Here is a 23,686-nt window from a genome sequence, read left to right on the forward strand (position 1 = left end):
CAGTTAACCAAGGGATCAAATATGGCTGGAACAGAGTTAGAAACCAAACCAAAAAATGTAAGCCCAAACCAAGCTGCTTTGATTCATAATGACCTTATAGACCAGAGTAGAAAGAGCTCATACCTTTTCCAAGACTGTATCCTTTATGGATGCAGATTGTGATATCTTTCTCCTGCTGAGCAGCTGGTGGGTACCAACCACTGACCTTCCGTTTAACTATTCACCACACTGTGCCACCAGAGTTTCCAGCAGAACAGTGAGTAATCAAAGAAGTAATGGGGTACAGATTCTGTACAGCTATGCCCGCATTTCAGAGTTTCCTCTGAATGAAATGGAAAGTCATTGGGTGAGTCTGAGTGAAATAGTACGATCTGACTCACCTATAGAGAGGGATGAGGGTAAAAGGAGACCAAGCAGGAGGCTATAATGCCATTAATCTATGGAAGGCTTATATTAAGTAGCACAGTGGAGGTGGTGAGAATCTAGGTGTTATCTGGATGTATATAATACAGTTGGCAGATTTTCCATCAGATTGTATGAGAGAAGGTGAGTAAAGATGACCCCACTTAGCATGAGTGACTGTAACAATGCAAGTGTCAATAGTGAGATAAAAAAGGCAGAGATAGGAGAAGCTTTGCAAGAGAAAAGCTCAGGAGCCCTGTAATTTAGGGAGGAGCACTTGGATATTTGAGTCTTCAAGTCAGAGAAATGGTATAGGCTAGAGGTACGCATTTGGGAATTACTACTGCAACACGATTATCTTATAGGGTAAATTCAGCCTAAGGTTTGGGGGGGGGGGTGGAAATAAACACTTATGCTAAAAATAGGGACCTCTGGTGGCTTAGTAGTAAGGAGCTGCACTGACAACCCAGAAGAATGTAGTTCAAATACAATTGCCCCCTAAGAGAAAGATGAGCAATCCCTCCTAAGAGATTTACTGCCCCTGAAATTCTGCTGGAGGGTCAGCTATGAATTGCTTAAAACTCAATAATACACACAAACAACAATTACAATGCTAAAAATGTTCTTCTAATGTGTTAATGGGTACCCATGGTGGACAGTGTTGGCTGGAGCTTCCCGACTAAATCAAGCCTGGAAGCAGGAGCAGCATCCACTTCCAAAATGGCTTGCCTCCGGAAACTCTATGTACGAACAGTGCTCAGGCCGTTCGTTCACAGGGTCGCTATGAGTCGTCTATGACTCAACGGCATCAAACAACAATAACAATGACGATGGCCAAGAGAGAGCTATGTTGGCCTAGTGGAAAGGAAGCTATGCTACCAAGCCAAAGGTGGGTGATTTTCATCTGTGGCCCTCGGCCAGGTTCAAATTGTCTTCCTGTCAAACATTCTTCTAGGTGGTGTAGCACTGGTCTGTGCGTTGCTGTACAGAGGTAACTCGTGGTTGCTGTGATGCTGAAGACTGTGACAGTGATGTGCCAATCATGGTAATGGGTTCCCATGGTGGACAGTGTTGGCTGGAGCTTCCCGACTAAATCAAGCCTGGAAGCAGGAGCAGCATCCACTTCCAAAATGGCTTGCCTCCAGAAACTCTATGTACAAACAGTGCTCAGGCTGTTCGTTCATAGGGTCGCTATGAGTCATCTACGACTCGACGGCATCAAACAACAACAACAACAAACAATGTTTTAATTTAGATAGTGAATATGCCAATTTCTTTCTTGTATTAAGACCAACTTACTAGATGTATGATCATGCATAGGAAAATTTCCATTAACATCTTTAATTGGTAGTAAAATTGCCCTGCATTTAAGTTCTGCTATCCCATGGATTACAAACCATCCTTACCTCAGAGGATAAAGCCTGTGCGTGAGCAGCGGCAGGAACTGGTTTCTTTTCTTTGAAATCTTGGAGACAGTCATAAATCTGTGGGTGGGAGGATGGCAGGAAAATAATAACTGTAAACATTTTAGTCTCTCAAAGGGAAGAAACAGTGTAAAGAAAAATAGACTGATAGGGTGATTCTAATGCATCACAGGCTTAAACACTGGCTAGTGCTGGAAATTGATTTACCAGTGATTTCAAAACATTTAAAAAATCTTTTATTACTTTAAAAGTAACTACTACCATTTACCAGTTTATCTTACTGTAAGACTTGTGTGTTGCTGTGATGTTAGATGCTAAGCTGTCAGGATTCAAATACCAGCAGGGTCCTCCAGGGGGTCAGGCTTTAGCAGAGCTTCCAAATGAAAACAGCTTAGGAAGACTAACACAGGTTGCTGCTGTCGTTACTGTGTGTCATCGAGTCAGAAACTACCCATAGCTGACCCTCCCGTAGGTTTTCAGCGGCAGTTAATCATACAGGAGGAGACTCGCCACCCTTCTCACATAGGACAGCTGCTGTATTTGTACCTTGTGCCTTTGGGATTATAGTGCAGCTTCTGACCACCAAGCCACCAGACCTTCCTAAAACAGATTATTGTTGTGTTCTGTCCAATTGGAACTGAACCATAGCTGAGTCTCAAGCAGGTTTTCAGAGGCAGTAAATTACATGAGAGGAGACTGCTCATCCTTCTCCCAAGGTGATTATTGTTGTTAGGTGCCATCGAGTCAAGACTCATAGCAGCCCTATGAACAAGATATGAACCTTGTCCTATCCTGTGCCATCCTCACTGCCTCTGACACACTTGAGCCCATTGCCACAGTCAATGTGTCAGTCCACTCTGTTGAGAGTCTTCTTCTCTTTTACTGTCCCTCCACCTTCCCAAGCCTGATGCCCCTCTCCAATGAATAGCTTCTCTTAGCAACATGCCCAAAATATGTGAAACAAAGTTTAATCATCTTTGCCCTCAAGAAGCACTCTGGTTGTACTTTTCCCAAGACACATCTGTTTGCTCTTTTGATAGTTCATGGGATATTCAGCACTATTCTCCAACACCACTGTTCAAAGGCATTGATTCTTCTTCTTCTTCTTCTATCATCCTTATTCACTGTCAATCTCTAAGCAGCCTAACAAGTGACTGAAAAGATTGTGACCTGGATCAAGTGCATCCTGGTCTTCTAACTGAAATCACTACTTCTCAGCATTTTGGAGAGGTCTCTGACAGTGAACTTGCCTAATGCAATATGTCTCTTGATTTCTGCTGGTACCAAGGGTTCTGTTTATCCAAGCAAGATAAAATCATTGAAATCAGCTTCAATACTTTCTGCATCTATCATAATGCTGACTGTTAGTCTTGTAGCTAGGGTCTGTGTTTTCTTGATGTTAAGATGCAATTCATAACAAATTACAGCCACGTTTAAAAAATTTCTAAATAGAATGCAAATATCCCATTTCCATTTTTAAAAACAATCACTTAAAACTCATAGGAATACTTTTTTAAAATTGTATTTATTGTGTTTACTGTAAAGAGCTGAAAATCTATTTACTTGTTTGTGGACAAAAGGCTGCATACTGATGACAAGGGACCTCAAGGGACTCTCAGAAGGCGGAAGAAAGAAAGAGTTGCCATATTCTTTTTCCCTGGTTCATGACTTCGAAGGCTTCCTGGTGACATGATAGTTATATGTCTGAAGCTTACTTCGACTAGGAGCTCTGGTAAGGAGTTGCACTACTAATCCAAAGACACATGGTTCCAATCCACCAGCTGCTCCATGAGACAAGGACAGGCAATCTCCTCTCATGAGATTTATAGGCTGTGAACACCTGCTAGAGGGTCAGCTATTCATTGGTTCCAAATCAATGGCATGTAACAACAGCCACTCAATGGTAGAAAAGATCTGGGAATCCTTTCTGTATATATTTGTAGCCTAAGAAATGCTATGGGGCAATGTTCTACAGGGATGCTATGATTTGCAAGGACTCCACAGCTCACAACAACAACCTCTTTCTAAGACTAGAGCAATACCTTCGCTAAGAAGTTTGCGTAGTTCTCTTCTGAGGATTGCCTTGTAATAACTTTTTCTATGTTCAAATTCCTTGCAACGCTGTTGAGTAAATAGATTTTTTTTCAGCTCCTCTTAGTAAACAAGGGCTTCCCAGCAAGCTCACCTTGAGCAGGGCCAGCAGCCACGGGGAGTGCAGGAGATCATACAGCAGACACACTCCATTCACGTCTCGGTTGTAGAACATGCTCAGCTCCTGCAGCACAAGCCGCAGGATCTTTGAGAGACCTGAGAGAGGGAGAGGGCAGCAGGGGATGATGGACAAGAGGGAAGAAGGGCAGATGAAAGGCAACTCAGATAGCAGAGGCTTATGTTCCCTGTGCAGTGGAAACGACGTTGGGTGTTAGTTACTGTGTTTACTTGAGAAAGTCACTTACCTATACGAAACTCAGTTTCTTGTGACAAAATTTAACATACACTAGCTTACTCATAACATTATACCTTGCTTGCAAAACATAGACTTACTGCAGAAGATCAAAAGCTACAACCTTCAGAATGGATTCCATCTCAACATTAATGAAAAACAACAACAACAAAACACTCAACACCTCTCTTCTAGATAGGCAACAAACATCATGATAGATGGAGAAAAAAACTGTAGTTGTCATTGACTTCATTTTACTTGAGTGACTATCAATACTCATGGTAGTAGCAGACAAGAAATTAAAAGACATGTTGCATTGGTAAAATCTGCTGTCAAATACACAGTGCTAAAAGGCAGTGATGTCGGTGTAAAGACAAAATGTGTCTGACTCAATCCACGGTATTCTAAATTGTTTCTATACATCTGACAATTGGACATATTGAATAAGGAACACTGAAGGAGCAGCAAGACTTTGAATTGTGATATTGGAGAATATGGAATACTCAATGGACTGGCCAAAAAATTAAAAAGGTCTGGAAGGAAGTACACCCAGGCTGTTCCTTAGAGACAAGGATGGTGGAATTTTGTCCCACACACTTTGGGCATATTTTCAGGAGGGACCAGTCCTTGGAAAAAGACATCATGCTGAGAAAGGTAGACGGTCAAAGAAAGAGAAGAAGAGCCTTCAACAAGATGGATTGACATAGTAACTGTAAACAACAGGCTTGAACTTGCTGAAAATCATGAGGATGACAGACGATAGGGCAAAGAGCAGATCTGTTATTTACTGGGTCACTGTGGGGCTGTACAGAAGATTTCAAAGGGTAGCACAAGAAAATCAAAGGGGCCAAATTCACTCAGCATTTCTTAAGTTGAAGGAACTGAGGAACAAATTCAAGCCTTGACTTGCAATACTGAAGAATGCTTTGGGCAGAATGTGAAATGATCCAGGAAGCATTAAAATAAGAGTATACAGAGTCATTGTGCGGACACAGAAGAATGTAATGAAACAATGTGGAGCAAGAACCCGTTGTGATGAAGGAAGAAGTTCAAGCTGCTCTGAAAGGAATGGCAAAAAATAAGGTCCCAGGAGTTGTCGGTATACCAATTGACATACTTCAACAAACAGATGCTGCATTGGATGTACTCACTAAGTTGTGCCAAGAAATCTGGAGGACAACCACCTGGCCAACTGACTAGATGAGATCTATATTTGTTCCCATTCCAAAGAAAGATGCCCTGACAGAGTGCAGAAATTATTGAACAATATCGTTAATGTCACATGCAAGCAAGATTCTGCTGAAGATTATCCAAAAACAGCTGGACCAGCACATAAACAGAGAACTGCCTGAAGTGCAGGCTGGGTTTAGAAGAGGCTGTGGTACAAGGGATATTATAGCTAATGTTAGAATGGATCTTGGCTGAAAGCAGAGAGTATCAGAGGAATGTCTATCTGTGTTTCATTGACTATGCAAAGGCATTTGACTGTGTAGATCACAACAAACTGTGGCTCACTCTTAGAAGAATGGGAATCCCAGAACACTTGATTGTGCTTATATTAAACCTATATTTGGGCCAAGAGGTAGTTGTCAGAACAGAGCAAGGAAACACTGCATGATGAAAAATTGGGAAAAGTGTATGTCAGGGATGTGTCCTATCTCTATACCTTTTCAATGTATGTGCAGAACAGATTATCTGGGAGGCTGGGCTCTATGAGGAGAAATGTGGCATCAGGATTCAAGAAAGACTCATCAACAAGCTACATTAAGCAGATGACACAACCCTGCTTGCTGCAACTGAGGAGGACCTGAAGTGTTTGCTGCAGAAAGTCAAGGACTGTAGACTTCAATATGGATTGAAGCTCAGCATCAAGAAAACAAAGATTCTCACCACTGGGCTGAATGGCAGCATCATGATAGATGGTGAAGAGACTGAGATTGTTAACAGCTTTAGTTTGCTTGGCTCCACAATAAACACTTTTGGTACCAGCAGCCAGGATATCAAAAGACGAATTGCATTGGGAAAGTGTGCTGTCAGAGACCTCTCCAAAGTACTGAAGACCAACAATATCAGTTTGGAGACTAAGGTGCGCCTCATCCAGACCATAGTCTTTGCAATTACCTGCTATGCATCAGAAAGCTGGATAATGACTAGGGATGACAGAAGGAGAATGAATACCTTTGAGCTGTGGGGCTGGAGAAGAGTATTGACTATACCACGGACTGCTAAGAGAACAAACAGGTTCATCCTAGAGAGGGTGAGATCGGGCTACTTCTTGGAGACAAGGATTTTGAAGCTTTGTCTGACATACTTTAGACATGTTGCAAAGAGGGACCAGTCCTTGAAGAGAGATGTCATGCTTGGGAGGGTGAGTGTACATAGGGTCGCTATGAATCGCAGGTGACTCAATGGCACATAACAACAACATGAGTTGTAATCAAGTCAGACATAGTATTGTTGCTAACAACAGATGAAATGGCAGACAATATATAGACATTAAGGCCATGTAAGTTTCACATAATAATTGCTACTGCATGCACCATTTTATCAGCCTTCAGGATACTCTCAAATTGTCTACTTCTTTCTTAGAGGATACTCCTCTAAGGCAAACACAGCATTATTTGTCTTTACCATTTCACAGATTGATATTGAAAGTGTTACAGAAAAACTCTAACCATTTTTAAATACAAATCTCAGGACTTCACTGAGTTATGGAACCAAACAAATTTTAGTCTTTTTACTTTTTAAAAAAAGTATTTTATTATTATTTTGTGCGTGTGTACCATCAAATCAGATCTGACTGGTACAGGAGGAGATTGTCCCTCCCTCTCCAGCAGAGCATCTGGTGGATTTGAACCGTTCACCTCTGGGGTTGCAATGCAGCTTCTTGCCACTAGGCCACCAGAGTTCACCAGATTTTAGTATTTTTAAAAAACAAGTATTTTAATGGAAATTCTATTTGTTGCAGTGACATTTTTAACATGAACAGGTTATGAAGCATTCTAACTTTTACATGAAATTAAAAATGAAGGGTTACAGACAGAAAAAGCTCTTGAATCTATCATGTCAATATTTTTTTCCTTCCTGCCAGATTTAGTAGCCTTAATGAAAGTAAAGGTGCACTTAACAGTGTACTACAAGTTTCTTGTAAGAACCACAGTAAATCTGTTAGAGTTTTGGATCATTCATTTGTTCATAAATTTACTAATTTTAAGGCCTTGTGAGTCTAGAAAAAGGAACTCTTGAGAGACATACCATTCTTGGGGTTGGTGGCTGTGGGTGGCTTCATGTCCTTTAGAGGACTTGCTCCTCTGTCTGATTGTATCATCCTCCCTGAGCTTCCAAAAGGAACACAGAACTGCAGAGTGATCAATAAACAGCACATAGTTTACACAGCTCAACTGCTAACCAACAAAAATCAGAAGTTTAAACCTGTCAGTGGCTTCAGGGGAGAAAAGACTTGCCATCTGCTTCTATGAAGTGGACAGCCTAGGGAAACCTATGAGAACATTCTGCTGTCATTACGTATAGTAGAGTCATGAGTCTGAATTTGCCTAGCAATAGCAAGCTTACTTAACCATGTTGGTCATGTATCTTTCAGCAAACTACAGTATATATTTTAAACAGCATTTATTGAATGACACTGTGCTAGGCACTGGGGTACACACAGAAGAAAATACAGTCTTGCCCTTTAGGATCATACTCTCAAACTTAGCCATCACCAACTGCAAAGAAATAAAACTACTATTTCATAAAATGTTCCCTCTTCTTCCTTTTAAAACAAGGATCAAAGTCTATCTATTTATTGTCTACCCTCTGCCTAACAGATTTTTTCCTAACAATTGTAGGAGACCCTAGGCTGTCAAGAAAACCCTAGAGAGCAGCTACATCCTGTAGCAAATGGGTTACCAGGAGTTGGAACTGTCTAGATAGCAACTAACAACAGCACATTTGTTTCTCACTCAGCAGAGGTAATTGCAAAATTACGGTGTTGGCAGAGGACTGAATGTAGAGTCAACAAATCTGTCTTGGAGGAAACACAACCAGTAAATTCCTTACAAGTGAGGATCATGACATTTCCTCTTATTTACTTTGGAGACACTGTGTATAGACTAATGGACACCTTGCGTATAGAATAGCATGCAGTTCTCATGTGGCAATTGAGGCTCGTAGAGCATTTGCAGTACTATCTCCTGTTATTTTGAAGACATCCCTCTTTTGTGTTCTAGTTTACTGGATTCTATCAAAGCTTGGCATTAATAGGCATTAACTTTGCTCCACCACTGCCTCCCTTACCCTACTGCAACTGAGCCTGATTACATCACGTCGTTTCCCGTGTTCTATCTTTTGAACCTCTGTTGAATAGTTTAGCACAACAGTTGCACCTACGACTAATCTTCATTAATAGGGAACATTTCACAAAAAGGGGAGTGAGAAGGGGGACAGACTGCCTGCCAGACACAGTCAGAGCAAACAGACAGGTCTGACACCAAGTCATCAGAGTCAAGTAAGCTCTTCAAATGTGTTGCAGTCTTGTGTCCATCCATCTGGAAAGTCTTCCTTTCTTTCTCTGATACTCCACCCTCCCACACGTCCTTCTCATAGGAATGCCCCACCTCAACATACTCAAAGAAGATGAAGCAACATCATCCTTGCTTAAGCCATCTGGGTGTACTGTTTAGAAACGAATTACAATCCACTGTAGACAACTACCTTGGAAGAAGTGTAGCCAGAGTGCTCCTTAGAAGCAAAGGTGGTGAGACTTGGTCTCATATACTTTGGACAAGTGGAGGAATGTTTTAATCCTTATGGAAGGACATACTTGGAAAGGCAGAGAAAGATGCTCAATATGATTGACTGATAAGCCTGCAACAGTGCGTTTGAATGAGTTGATTCAACAGCACAAGTAAACCTAGAGTCAACTCCAAGTCTTGGTGGCTATCAAAGAGACAGTTCATTTCAGTAGAGTTAACAAGTGGTGAAATTAAGCTTTTCTCTGCTGTTTCCTCAATAAGTCAGTATGGGATACTGCTAGTTGGCAAGATTCAGCAGTCTTTACTTTCCTCTCCTTTTTCATGGGTACTGCGGGTTTTTTTAATGGTGCAAAGGCATTTGGCTGTGCAGATCATAATAAACTATGGTTAGCATTGAGAAAAATGGGAAACCCAGAATACTTCATTGTGCTCATATAAAACCTATACCTAGAACAAGAAGGTGCTGTCCGAATAGAACAAGGGAACACTACATGGTTTAAAGTCAAGAAAGGAGAACATCAGGAATGTATCCTTTCTCCATACCTATTCAATCTGTATATTGAGCAAATCATTCGGGAAGTTGGACCCTGTGTAAAGGAATGTGGTGTCAGGATTGGAGACTCATCACCAAGCTTAGTACTACAGATGATACAATCTTGCTTGCTGAAAATGAGGATATGAAATGCTAAGAAGTAGATCTTAAATCTTCTTCAAAAGCCTTCAATATGGATTACATCTCAACATCAAGAAGACAAAATCCCTTACTACCAGGCTGAATAGCAACATCATGCTAAATGGAGAAAAGACTGAAACTGTCAATGATTTTGTCTTACTGGGTGGGATCCACAATCAACACCCTTGGCACCAGCAGTCAAGAAATCAAAAGACATGTTGCAATGGCAAAGACTGCTGTCAGAATCCTCTTTAGAGAACTGAGGAGTAATAAAGACAATTTCCATTTAAAGACTAAAGTGTGCCTATTTCAGGCCATGGTATTTTCAATCAGCTGCTATGCATCTGAGAGCCTGATAATGAATAAGGATGATATAAGAATTGGTGCCTTTGTGTTGGGGTAGGAAATATTTCATGTGCTGCCAAAAGAACAAGCAGGTATGTCCTAAAGTACAGTCAGAGTGCTCCTTGGATAGGGCGAGGATACTGAAGCTCCATCTCATATACGTTGAGCATGTTGTTAGGAGTGGTTATGCCTTGGAAAGGGTCCAATGCCTGGGAAGGTGGAAGGGCAGCCAAAGAGGAAGGACCTCAGTGAGATGGACTGACAGCAACTGCAGCAATGGGCTCGAGTAAGCAAGAGTGAGAGAATGGCACAGGACAGGGGCTCAGATCTGTGCCCATGGGGTCGCTATGAGTCATACTTAACAGCACATCACAAAACAGCTTTGCCTGATGACTTATCTATTTCTATTATCTTCAAAATCAGAATCTTTGATTGAGCCAGAAATATACAAGCCTATGCAATTCTGGGTTGGTTAAGGAATGAACGAAGGACAGTCAGTTCTTGTCATTAACACAGCAGCTACATTACCGTTACCTGGGCATCTGTCCTAAGCACTGCTTTAAAAGCCAGTATTTCCATTAATGCTGAAAATGTTATCAAATGTCACAGTCCTCTGGCCCCTATCGTGGTTGCTTTTCGGAAAAATATTTTTGACCAAACACAGTCTGAAAAATACTTGGAAATTTCATTTTGAGAAACAAGCTCCCACAGAAACGGCTGCTTGTTGCCCAGTTAAGATGCTTCAGGTTGGACCAGGATCAAAGCTCAACTGTCAGCAACCTTTGCAACAACGTATGTTTCCAACTTGGAGAAATGGCTCCTTCAAAGCAAAGCTTGTTCTTTCAGTGTCACAAAATCCTCCACATAATTTCGGCTGCTATAAAAAAGAAACCATTTGTATTAGATGGCCCAGCACTGTACTGTTAGCTAATAAAATGGAAAAGCCTAGATATTTATAGATGTATCGTTGATGAACGGATAATCATTTTGGGGATCTCTTACCTGCACGACTTCAAATATGCAACGCTGCTCCCCTTCTGGAGAAAAAGCCTGGGAAATGCTAGCGGGACTTCAGCTGACAAAGTCACCTCACTGCTCTAGATAAACTCCGTCTATCCTCTTTGGTTTAATCCACAGAAACCTAACCTAACCCAACCACTAAATTACACACAAGCCTCTCTTGCCTCCAACCTCACGTATTCCTTGCATCAAAGTCTAATTGATAAAATTTCCAGCCTCTTTCCCAAATAAACAGGACAGAGTTAACACCAAAAAGATTTATATTTTTTGTTGAGTCCGCCCAGATAATAGATATTTCACAACTTCTTCATTTAAATATAAGGCATTAATTGTGAAGAAATCTGAGTGTAGGTGAGTCTAATAACCTTGTATTTCCAGGTTATAGAAAGAAAACAGTGAGAGTCTCTTAAGTCTATGTTAAGATGACCCACTTGAAACAATTCCTTCTGTGGAAGGCTCTCTACCAAACCACTGCTCTGAACTCACAGCTCATTCTCTTGGCTGGAGCTACTTCATTTGACAACGTTGTACTTCAGGTACAATATCTGGAAGGTGGTATGACATAACAAGAAAAGGGGCTCTGCTGACAGAGAGCAAGGCCAAGGGGTAAAGGGGCAAATGGCTATAGTGGAGAGGGTCACCAGCCCTTTGATCCTAATACAAACACAGGGGTTTCCTTTGCTTTTTCCTCTGTAAATAAAAACACAGCTTGGAAGGGAAACATCTGTGAGCATATGGAACTCAGCACATTTTAATAAAAGTACTTAGTTTTATTAAAAGTTTTCATCTGCATCTCCATTTTCACTTTAGGAACATTTGATGCACAGCCCAGTGATGACATCTCTGGCAGCTGCAGGAAGAGGCCCAGAAGTGCAGGGAGCGGAAGGGAGCAAATCACAACCAGCTCATGTCTGCACAACGGGGACATGAGGGTCATGCCCATTTCACAGGACTGCTGTGAGCATTCACCATGCGTGTGGAAATCTTTGTGTTCCTGTACGAATGTCAGGTAAATATTACTATGTGGAGGTTGGCCTAGAGATTTAGGATTCTTCCCAACATCATTTTTGAAAATGAATCATTTTAATATGCTAACAAATATAAACATAGCATGAAAAATTTAAAGTCACTGGAAAGGATTTGCTAAAGACTCGAGTAAAAGGATAAGGTGTCATCTTTAGAATTTAGATCACCTTCCATCACAGCTGCTCCCTGGGAGAAAGATGGGCAGTCTCCTCTCATGTGATTTACAGCCTCTGAAAACCCACTGGAGGGTCAGTTATAAGTTGGTTCCAAGTCAATGGTATGTAACTACCACTACTATCATTTCAGAAATACTCCATGGGCTTCAAGGGGTTTTTCTCTACCTGTAAACACCTTCTTCCAAAGACTTTCTAAATAGTGTTCCACCCCCACCAAAGAGTTTAAATAAAGATATTTAATATCAGTAAATTAGCTTTTATAATCCTCATTATAAGCATGTGGTATTTGTTGTGTGTGTATCTTTTCTTCAGGTTTAGAAAGTCAAAGCAGCTCCTAATGGAAATGCAAAATGTTTGGCATAAATTAATTTTGAACTGTAGATTCCTTTTCCAATGATGGGGTATCATGTTCTGGTAGTAAAGAGCAATGAGAGGAAAAAGGCTTCTCAAAAAGACTTGTCACAGAAAACACTGGATAAATTATGTATATTGTATTGAAACAGATGAGGGAAAGAACAGATTAGAAGTGATATATGATTGAGTATTATGGTTAGCACAGGAATCCAGAATTAAGGTTGCATAGAGAAGTATACTCGGGGTGGGGGGAAGGGACGTGGGAATTGTATACTAATGAAGGAATTTTTTTTCCTTTTTTTTTTTCTCTCTTCGGAGGGGGAAGCGAGCTGGTGGGGAGGGGTGGGCAGGGAGAAAATTGCGGCAATGAATGAATGGAAATCCAAAAACTCTGTAAAAAAAAAATAAAAAATTAAAAAAAAAAGACTTGTCATTTACAAAGAAGAGAATTAACGAAAGCCTAATCTTTCTAACTTGAATTCTAAATCCTCACTCTTGCCTTGCCTTGTTGCTTAGGATGGGGAAATTCAGTAACTATCAAAATTTACTTTTAATCAAAGAAAATAATTTTCTTTCAAAACACTTGTCATATAGTTATTAAGATCAGAAAGTTACTTTGTTCTCTGCTAGCAAAGAGCTGTAATTAGATTCTACTTATTTTAAATCCAGCAATCTCTAAAACCCCAGAGGGACCAGAGGAGCCAACAAAAATGGCACAGATTATAATGTGGGCAAAGAAAATGATAAGCCTGGATTTCCTTTAATTTTTTAAGGTCACCCTGCATACCATTCCTTCTGTAATCATAAAACAACTCCAGAAAGATGAGCTTCTTTTATTATGAAAATTGCTGCTACATTACAGCCAACATTCCAAAACAGTATTTTAATAAACACTTTTCTTGATTACAAAGAGCAGAAACCATGATTCCTTTTTCAAAACTGATTAACATGAGCCGAGTCAGTTAACATATGTCAGGAGGCACTCCGGACGCCCCCACGTACGTGGGAGATGAGATGAGGAAGAGCACCTATGTTATTCAAAACAACTACTAGTGTTACTTGTACAGTGTAAACCAACCACTTTAAACCACAATGGGACATTCGTTTTTAAAAAAGCGCAGAACACTGACATTCTGAGGTGTCACAAGATGTCGGAGATGGGAAAAGCCAAAGCTGGTTTCATTTTTCCTCTTCTTCGGTGAGTTGAGTGTGAGGGTCGAGGAAGTAGTGCAACACTAGGGTGGGGAAGGCTGGAGGCCTTTGCTTCTGTGTGTCCCACATCTGCAGTCCCCTTTCCAGAGCACAGGCCGTGAGGTGAAGCTCTCCAGACTCATTTGCAGGCCTTGGGACTCAGCATTTGCACACAGACAAAGGCGTTTCTACAGTAGCTCAGAGCCAGTGTTTGCATTCCAGCGGACTTGCTCTCTGTAGCTTAGTAAAAAAACTCAAGAACAACATTCCTATGTTCTTTCTAAGGAGGAAGAAAAAGACTCCTGTTTGGATGCATTCCACATTTGGGGTCTGGGTATGGAAGTTGTGACAAAGAATCTTTCCCATCACAAATACCCTGGTGGGAAAGCTTAGAAAAGTTAAAACTGCAGTTGTAAGTTCCTCTTTCCCCTCCTTCAGCAAAGCAGCACGATGCACACATGATCGCGTGGTTTTGGAAGGCAGAAGATGGCTACTGTAGTTTCAAGTATAACCACCCCCTTGCAAAGGGGTTTGAGGTCACTGCAGATGGATTCAGGCAAGCCAGAAACTCAAACATATTGACTTCTTTAATTTATGAAGTGATAGTAAAACCTTTTCTTACAGCTTTGTGTAGTTATTATAATTTTTACTTTTAGAAAGAGATATTCTCATTTATTACAAACAGTAGAAGGAGGATATTTTTTTTGGAGCTTAACATATGCCAAGACTTGGTCTAATTGGATTGCGACTTTCTTTTCAATCCTCCCTTTAAATAATAAAGTTTTTTAAATTTTCTGGGCTCAGGGCTCTCTGATCATTGGTAAGGCTCAGATATAACAACCAAAAGAACATAGGTCCTTCCTAATCTCAGTGCCGTTCCTTTTGCCACTACAGGAAGACTCCAGATGGTGGTAGGACATTCTTTTGTAGATAATCCAGTTTCAAGCTGTTTCAGTCTAGTTCAGCTTTTCACGTTGGATCTGGTAGTAACATGCCTGGAAAAAAAGTCCAAAACACTTTTAAATTTACTTGTAAAGAAATGAAAACCAAAACAAAACCAAAAACCAAACCAAAACCAAAACACGGGATTAAAATAAAATTTATTAAAAGGACAGTCCATTACATTGAGCTGCTATCATTTTCCCTTATTCCCTGCCATCACCCTATCCATGTATTCAAAAGGTATTTGCTATTCACTAATCTTCTACATAGAGAAGTCATTAATGATAGATTTATGTCATGTGACAGCCAGATTTCAGGATGACCAGATCATTAAATAAAGATCTATGCTCACCTTCAAAGTAGTGAACATTATACCCTGTTCCCCATGCTGAAGATAGGGGTCCATCAGATCCTCGATGAGGTGTACTTCAGAGCCCAAATTCCTAATCCTGTCCCAAAGAGAAAAAGAAGCTGAATGACTTCCACCGACACGCCCATTTCCCTCCTGAATCTGAGGGAAACAGAAGAACAATTCAGTAAGAAGCTCGCAGCACAGTGGAGTGGGCTGATGAAAGGCCATTTCCCTAGTGTGGGAGCACGTTCACACCATAGGGCCAGAAAAAGCGTAACATTCCACAGCTTGGTGCTTGCTGGGCTGTTCTGCACCACCAGGCAGCTCTGAGTAGGACAACAGCAAGGGTTTTGGGGACTTTGGTTTCTACACCTCACACTGTAGAATATGCAACCAATATCCCTGAGTAACCTGTGTACAAATTATTACATGGGAACCCACTTTGCTGTGTAAACTCTCACCCTGAGCACACCAAATGTGTAAACATTTTCAAAGTGAGTTACTATTATTAACTCACTTACACTCATTGCCGTTGAGCAGGAACATAGTTGACCCTGCAGAGGTTGTGAGTTGCACGGGAAGAGAGGGCCCACCTTTCTGCCCAGTTGCTGCTGCTGGTGGATTTGAACAGCCAGAAAGGTGCTGTGTTTGGGTTAGCAGTGCAGCTAGCTCCCTACGGACTGCAAAGTCAAATCTCTCCTCACTAAACATCAAAGAGTATAAAAATAACAAAAGAAGATGAAACAAATACCTGGCCCGTAGCACCACATAAAGGAAAACTGGAAACAGGTCATCCATAGACCATAGGAAGTCTTCTTGGAGTGTTGCCAGGACACTCTGAGAGATCTCCTCAAATGTCTGCTGGATGACCTTCAGTTTATCAGATGGGGTGAAGGTTGTGCTGTTACAAGAGAATGATAACAAAGTATCTTATGATTTTCTTAATAAGGCCATTTGAGCTTTTAAAAATAATACTCTCTTCTAGAGTTCATATGCCTTAATTGGGACACATCACATATAATGAGACCCTGGGAAGGACAATTTTCATAATCTATAGTTGAGAAGTCTCCACTTTCTTAGGTCCACATAGAAGAATTCCCCAGACCATATATTCCTCTTCTCTTATCCCTATATAGCACCTTATTTTCCTAATGTATGCTCTTCTTTGGACCAAGGCACTTGGTTAATTTTTATTTGGCTAAAAAGAAGAGACCATAGCTGACATCCAAGCAGATATATGCACACCCATGTTTATTGCAGCTTTGTTCACAATAGCAAGGAGTTGGAAACAACCTAAGTGCCCATCAACAAACGAATGGCAGAGAAGCTGTGGTATATTCGCACAATGGAATACTATGCTGCATTAAAAAACAAGGAACTCATGCAATATTATTCAAAATGGTTGACTCTGGAGAACATTATGCTGAGTGAAATATCCCAGTCACAAAAGGATAAATATTACATGATGCCACTGTTGTAGAATGGGACTGTCCTTGGGGTTGGGGAGAGACTGAGTAAGATGGGTTCAATAATGTATACTGCACTGAAACAGAGGAGGGAGAAAACTGTTTAAAAGAGATATATAACTAGGTATTTCTGTCATCACAGGAGACTAGAGCGAGGGCTACATGGTGGAGGGGACCTGGGGGAGGGTTTGTAAAACAATGAAAGAATCCTTTCTTTTACTTTTCCATAATTTTTGGACTCATGTACTTATAACTTGTTAGTCAAATTTGTGTCTTCTAGGTTGCAACACCCCCATGATACATCTTCAAGGATATGAACATGTACGGCCAAGCACAATCAATAAGAGTGCATCTAAATTCCAAAATCAATCTCCATAATAGTCTATGTGTTTCCTACTGCCAAAGGGGCCCTTTAGAGTAGTGAGAGAAGATCTTCACCCTGAAACCCACAGCGTCCCTTTTCAGCAGGAAGTAGCTAAGAGAATACGCCATCCCCTTTTCCTTATGACTCAAGGTGAAGTCTCTCTCAGGGAGGAGTGATAGGGAATGGCAAAGGACACACTGACAAAGAAGATTAATCAGAACTGGCTTTGACAAACACTGTGGCATTTGGACAAGAACAAACTGGGAGGAGGGTAGAGAGAATAGTGCAACAATGAATGAATGGAAACCCAAAATCTCTGTAAATGTTTATGAAAATTAATAAAATATAATTATAGAAAAAAAAATAAAAAGTGCTTATACAGACAAGTGTCTGGGAAAGTGTACTATCTATCGCTTTGGAAAAAATACCAAGGCCTCTTAGTATAAAATATAATTCAAATGAAGATTCCTTCTGATTTCCAGATTGACATCATCTTAGGGAGAAGGAAAACTCTAGCGCTTAAGTCCTCAGGAACAGATTAACCATTGTTTTTATTTATGTAATTATTCAACAAGTAAGAGATCACCTGATCTGCTGTAGACATTCTACTGCCGAGGCAAAGCAAGCATCTTTTGTGGTTGGTAAAACCTGTTAAATAAACAAGAAAAGAAATTATTCCAATGCCAGATGGCAAGTCTTTGGTGACTAAGTGATGCTAACACGTGCTCAGGACCCCAGATTAGACCCATTGCGAATTTTTTTTTTTGCTATCTCGAATCCCCCACACCAAAGTAAATGAAATTCCATCATACCTTTTTACTCTCTCCAAGGATTGACAATGTCACAGGCCAAAACTTCCTACAATGGAATCCATAAATTGTTAGTATTAGCTGTTATTTATGGAAGATAAAGACCTATAAAAACAGATTAGCTTTCCACTAAATATAACTATACATAAATCCCTTTAAAAACACCTGACAGCTACACTGGCTCCTCAATGTCTACTAAAAAGGACTATTCCACAGACTGGCTATATTTTCAAAATGTTCTAGAAGTTCTTTGAGCATTTCTAGTCTAGCTTTAAGGGATGTGTCACTATTTAAACATATTATAGATGTTCCCAAACACTAGCGAGTATCTTTCTTTTACTTAGTTTTACCTCATTTTTACTTTTATTTCACTTAAAAAATTATTTCCAATTTTAGTATACCCATTTCCTTTTTTAAAAAGTAGCACAGATAAATAATCATTGCATGGAAATTAGTTTCATCACAGAACAAAAAAGAAACCTAATCACTTAGTACTTTCCTGAAATAATAATAAACAATGCCCCACACATAAAAATAATTCTAAAATTTTCTAGTAAGAAATGGCTGGTGTGGAGGTAAGAAAGAGAAAGAACAAAAATGCCAAAGATTTAATACAATTATGTTTTCTGAGGAATGTGAATATAAAATATACATTTTGCTTTAAAGAGCCATAAAACACCAAACAGGATAACTCATATTCAAATCCACACACAAACATGACTAAAAACAACTTCCAAAAGAGCAAGTTGCATACTCATCTCTATAGATTTTCAAAAATAATTACTAAGGATCACTGCTTTACATATTAAGACTAATAGCCAAATAAACAAGCTGGAAGCTATGTATGCCATCAGATCCCAGTACCAAGTTCCTGGTAATGATGTTTGCCTTTTAAGTGAAAACCATTTGGGTTTGCCTCATAACTACTGTATTTACCTCTGAACCCCAAGAAATCCCAGAAGAGCAGTATCTGGCTGCTTATTGAGTCGCAAAACACATTCCCAGTAAACGTCTTCCTCACGATCATTGTCCAAGGCATAAAGCATAAAGAGTGGTGGGTAGAGCCGAGGTAGCAACACAGGAAGCAATAATCCAGAACTTGTTACCACATAACTACAAAGTATTGCAGTGGAAGGGGAGAAGCAGAGATGTTAAAATTTGATATAGAATCAATGGTTGTCAAAGATTTTGGCTAAAAATCAAAAGGATTTTGAGCACAACAGATACAATACTGTTCGACCCTTTCAATATGGAGGGCACATGAGAGTCTTACCTAGGATCCCAGATTGGACCCAGTGTGAATTCTCTTTTAGTCCAAACCTAACTGAAAACCACGGCTTATTTCTCTGAGGTTACAAGAGTCAGCACAATGGTACTTTACTCAGCAGCCCTTATGCCTAGTCATTTGTGACTACATGACTACACTTCCCATAAAAAATGAGATGGGAAAAGTAACGTCACAGATCATTTCACTTTACAAATGAGAAACTGAGAGCTGAAGAAAACAACTTTTTCCTGCGACTTCTTGGATAAGACCATCCTGGTCTCTACTTTCTTTCTCCATTATTCCCACCCACATCCATTTACCCTGGCTCTGGGGATTCCGATCTGGAGTCTGACTTCCCCGTGCAAAAGGATTTCCTTTCAGTTGGCAAAGGAGTTGAGAGAGGAATTGTGCTGCCCTCTTCAGGAAGCTCAGGAAATAAGAACCTAAGGAGAAAGAATATAATTACAGGGATGGTGACCTCTCTCACTATTACAGAGCAAGAACCGACAGACAGCTAACCCTCCAGTGGGTTCTGGAGGCTGTAGATACCACAAGAGGTGACTGTCCATCTTTCTCCCTCAGAGTGGCTGGTGGGCTCAAACCCCCAGAAAATCAAAGCCTTTAGATTAGTTAGCAGCACAGCTCTCTAGGGACTTACCCTCAGGGTTCACTTCAAATACCTCTAGAATAGGAAAAGCGAATAAAGATGTATTTTTTTTTCTTTTTATTATTTTGTGCGTGTACTGTCAAATCGGATCTGACTGGTACAGGAGGAGATTGCCCCTCCTTCTCTGGCAGAGCATCTGGCGGATTTGAACCGCATACCTCTGGGATTGTAGTGCACCTTCTTGCCACTATGCCACCAGAGTGCCCTTAAAGATGTATTTCTGAGGCTTAATCTATTTAAGGACTTAAGAAATTTTATTTTTATGTGAATTAAATACTTAAGTTCCCTGGAATTCTTAAGTTTCTGTGAGAAACATCTTAAGAGTATAGCTAATGAACAATATCACTTAAAAAAAAACCCCTTCATTTGCTTTCTGTTTTTCCTAATGGTAAATCTCACCTGAGATTTACCATCTGTATTAAGTCTTCAATGAAGGACTAGAAAGTAAACACATGCTAATGGAAACCACTTAAATATTCAACATTAAGGGGAAAAGGTTAAATAGATTACAAAGACTCAATGTAAAACTGAGTTTTTAAATAAAAACTCAAAATGCTGAAAATTAATTCTTAAAGTGCTAAGCTCTGAGTTTTGCCCATTTTTATCTTTGATCTTTGAAAGGAAAATGTTGTTCTATCCTGGAAAGAAGTATTCTATATTTTCTCCCCTAAGTCTGAATTCTGGGGTCCCAGGCACCCTGTTGCCCTTATAATAGAGAGCTGTGGCTGCCAAACAGAGGCTGAAAGGCTTCTGTCAGTTAAAATTTTTTTTCCTCGTGCATACTTACTACTCTACTTTTGACTCTGTTCCTAATGATTTCATAGTTGAAGGGAGATAAAATCCACAAGGAGCTTTGGTGCCTTAGTCCATAAAGTGTTGTGCTGTTAATAAAAAAGCCGTGTTTCTCTGAAGGTTCAAATTCACCAGCGTCACAAGGCAGCAACAGGGGCAATCTCCTTCCTTTAGGGTTACAGCCTAGGAAACCCAGTGCACACCACCATGAGTTGGGATGGGAATTGGAATGGGCTCAATGGCTACTGACTTTGGTTTGACAGTTGATAATATGAGAGCTAAATTACTCCCAGATCAGAGATCTTTTTTTGTATATCCCATTGCATGCTCAAAACTCAAAAAATTTCCAAATGCATTCATCAGATTTGAGGCTGTACACATAATGACGTTTTCCAGCACAAATAACCAAAGTATGTCTCATAATCTCAATGCTGCATTTACTTACTGGCTTAAATGCAGTAAAAGATCAGGTTGCTTGAGTCTTATAAGCTCTGACATTTCTTGCTGCCTGAAATCCTCTCTCCAAAGGTGCTTATTATTTTGATTTCTCAACTCCTTCAAAGTTTCTACTTGCACATTGCTTTACTAGGTCTGCTAACACTATTTAAAAGGGCACCAGCCCATCTCCAGCTCCACTCTCTTCTTTTCCCCTAAGCACTTACTACCATCTGACATAATGTATTTTATTATCTGTCTGCTGTCTTAAGTCTGGATGCAAGCTCCATGAGAGCACAAAGCACAGTTTATTTTTTGGTTTTTACACGTATATCCCTCCAGGACGTAGACCGGGGGCTAATTCATAGGACATAATAAGTATTTCTTAAATAAATAAGTGAATAATGTTCTTGTCAAAGGAAAGGATATAAATATTCATGGACAAAACTTCGGATTGAACTTTGTCTAGTCTGTAGTTAGGTTTTAGAGACATGATTTTTAAAATTAAATCTAAGCAACACAACTACAGTGTTTCACACAGAATTAGAGTTTTTAAAAATGTGTATTTCAGTTTTCTGTTATCATTAAGGGTGGTCTGGTGGAAAAGTCTTAGGGAGTTTTTAACTCAAATGATGGGCCTCTCTGGTGGTTTGAATCCTCTGAAGGTTTCATGGGAGAAAGAAGAGCAATTTCCTCCCAGGTAACTCAGACTATCAAAAAATGCTGGCGGGACCTCTCCTACATCCTTCTGGGAAGCACTTTATAATAAATCTATCTTAACTTTTTAACAACAACCAAAAAAAACCCTGCTGGAGGGTGTGCTATGAGTTGGTGTCCACTTTATGGCAAGGAACTTGAGCTTTGAGTTTGTCATTAATAAGCAAGAAAAAAAAATAAGCACAGGTGATCATCAAGGTTCATCTTTTTTATATCCACGAAATAAAGAAAAAGAGAATTTTACTAATCTACTTTAGGACCTGTGACATGAAGCTGTTTTCTTGATGAGTAATTTCTGTGGTAAAGTGGAAAATTCACCATTGCTTACAAAACTGCAAACTCTAAATTCAGGGTGAGGATGACCAAGGATTAGTATAAACCAGTAATCCTTGCAGTTTGCAGAGTTCAAGTAAAGCATCTCTCACCTCACCAGCTGGAAAATTCGCTTAAGATAGGACTTGATCTCCTTTACAGCCTCCTGCAATAATCGGCGGTTGGCTCCAACACCCACGTACGTCATTCTATACACGGCAACCAGCGTCTCCACAAGTCCACCCAGTGGGTGGAGGGGGGTGTCACACGCCTGAGCAGACAGAATCAATGCATTGGTCAATTCATGCTGATGGCAGAAATATTGATCAATCAGCTACAATTTCATAAATGTTAATTTTTAAAATGTTCTCAGATATAGTCTAAGCTATCCCCTTCAAGTACTGGATATAGCAAAATTCTATTCAGTAGAAGTTCATCATCTTTTTAATCAAAGCTTCTCTCTAACATCTTGGGAACATAGTTTTGAAAGAAATGAGGCAGACCACCATTAAAATAAAGGTTCTAATATACTTTTCCAAGTTATGCCCGAAGCAAGGAAATCTAAGGATAGCTACCTGGCCAAGAGATTGGAAGAGATCCATATTTGTTCGCAAAAGGTGATCCAAAAAAATGTGGAAATTTCTGAATAGTTATGAGAATAAAGCATGCAAGTAAATCTTGCTAAACTTATTCAGAACATCTAAACCTGTACATTGACAGAACTTGCAGAAATTCAGGCTGGATACAGAGGAAGCTATAGCACCAAGGGATATAAATGCTGATGTCAGGTGGATCTTGGCTGAGAGCAGTGAATACCAGAAGGATGTGTATTTGTGTTTTTTTGATTACGCAAAGACTTTTGACTGTGTGGATCATAACAAGTTATGGATGACACTGAGAAAAATAGGAATTCCTGAACACTCAATTGTGCTCATCAAAACCTGTACCTAGAACAAGAAGTTGTCCAGACAGAACAAGGGAACACTGCATTGTTTAAAACCAGGCAAGCTGTGTCAGGGCTATTTCCTTTCTATTGATTTCTATTTAATTTGTATGCAGACGAATCATTCAAGAAGCTGGACTAAATGAAGAAAAAGATGGCATCAGGATTCCAGGAAAACTCATCAACAATCGGTGTTTTGCAGATGACATAACCTTTTTGACTACAAGTGAGGAGGACTTGAGACGCTTGCTGCAGAGTATCAAAGACTACAGAATTCAATGTGAAGTTCATCTCAACATCAAGAAAACAAAAATTCTCACCACTGGGTCAATAGACAACATCATGACAGGTGAAGAGATAGAAATTATCAATGATTTCATCTTGCTTAAATCCATAACCAATACCCTTGGCACCAGCATCCAGGAAATTAAAAGATATATTATTACACTGGGAAAATTTGCTGTTAGGGACCACTTCAAGGTGCTGAAGAGCAATGATGTCAGTTTGAAGATTAAGGTACACCTGATCCAAACCATAATCTTTTCAATTACTTGCTATGCAGCTGAAAGCTGGACAATGAATGAGAACAAAAGAAGAACTGACGTCTTTGAGTTGTGGTGTTGGAGAAGAGTACTGAATATCCCATGGACTGCCAAAAGAACAAACAAATACATCTTGGAAAAGGTACAGTAAGGATAATGAAATTTAATCTCATACACTTTGGACTTGTTAGGAGGGGCCTGATTTTGGAAAAGGACGTCATGCTTTGAAAGGTAGAGGGGTCAGTGTAGGAGGACCCTCAGTGGGATGGA

The 23,686-nt window shown here is 40.0% G+C and overlaps 2 protein-coding genes across 2 annotated transcripts in view; both read right to left on the reverse strand.

Moving 5' to 3' along the window:
* Positions 1–7,597, reverse strand: part of MPP4 (membrane protein, palmitoylated 4 (MAGUK p55 subfamily member 4)) — a 58,917-nt gene extending 51,320 nt beyond the window's left edge. Inside the window, exons 1-3 of the mRNA XM_006889085.1 lie at positions 7,525–7,597; positions 4,012–4,133; positions 1,809–1,886 (exon numbers count right to left, since the gene is read on the reverse strand). Coding sequence (XP_006889147.1) covers positions 1,809–1,886; positions 4,012–4,133; positions 7,525–7,597 — 273 coding nt within the window. The remainder of the gene's footprint in view (positions 1–1,808; positions 1,887–4,011; positions 4,134–7,524) is intronic.
* Positions 7,598–14,764: 7,167 nt separating this feature from the next.
* ALS2 (amyotrophic lateral sclerosis 2 (juvenile)) overlaps positions 14,765–23,686 on the reverse strand; it is a 95,747-nt gene continuing 86,825 nt past the window's right edge. Inside the window, exons 27-34 of the mRNA XM_006889086.1 lie at positions 22,045–22,202; positions 19,329–19,451; positions 18,678–18,854; positions 17,745–17,790; positions 17,519–17,580; positions 15,854–16,003; positions 15,103–15,199; positions 14,765–14,803 (exon numbers count right to left, since the gene is read on the reverse strand). Of these exons, the coding sequence (XP_006889148.1) occupies positions 14,765–14,803; positions 15,103–15,199; positions 15,854–16,003; positions 17,519–17,580; positions 17,745–17,790; positions 18,678–18,854; positions 19,329–19,451; positions 22,045–22,202 (852 nt within the window). The remainder of the gene's footprint in view (positions 14,804–15,102; positions 15,200–15,853; positions 16,004–17,518; positions 17,581–17,744; positions 17,791–18,677; positions 18,855–19,328; positions 19,452–22,044; positions 22,203–23,686) is intronic.

The sequence above is a fragment of the Elephantulus edwardii genome, unplaced genomic scaffold (assembly GCF_000299155.1).
Source record: "Elephantulus edwardii isolate Elephantulus edwardi_28Jun2011 unplaced genomic scaffold, EleEdw1.0 scaffold00075, whole genome shotgun sequence".
In the NCBI taxonomy this organism is placed as follows: domain Eukaryota; kingdom Metazoa; phylum Chordata; class Mammalia; order Macroscelidea; family Macroscelididae; genus Elephantulus; species Elephantulus edwardii.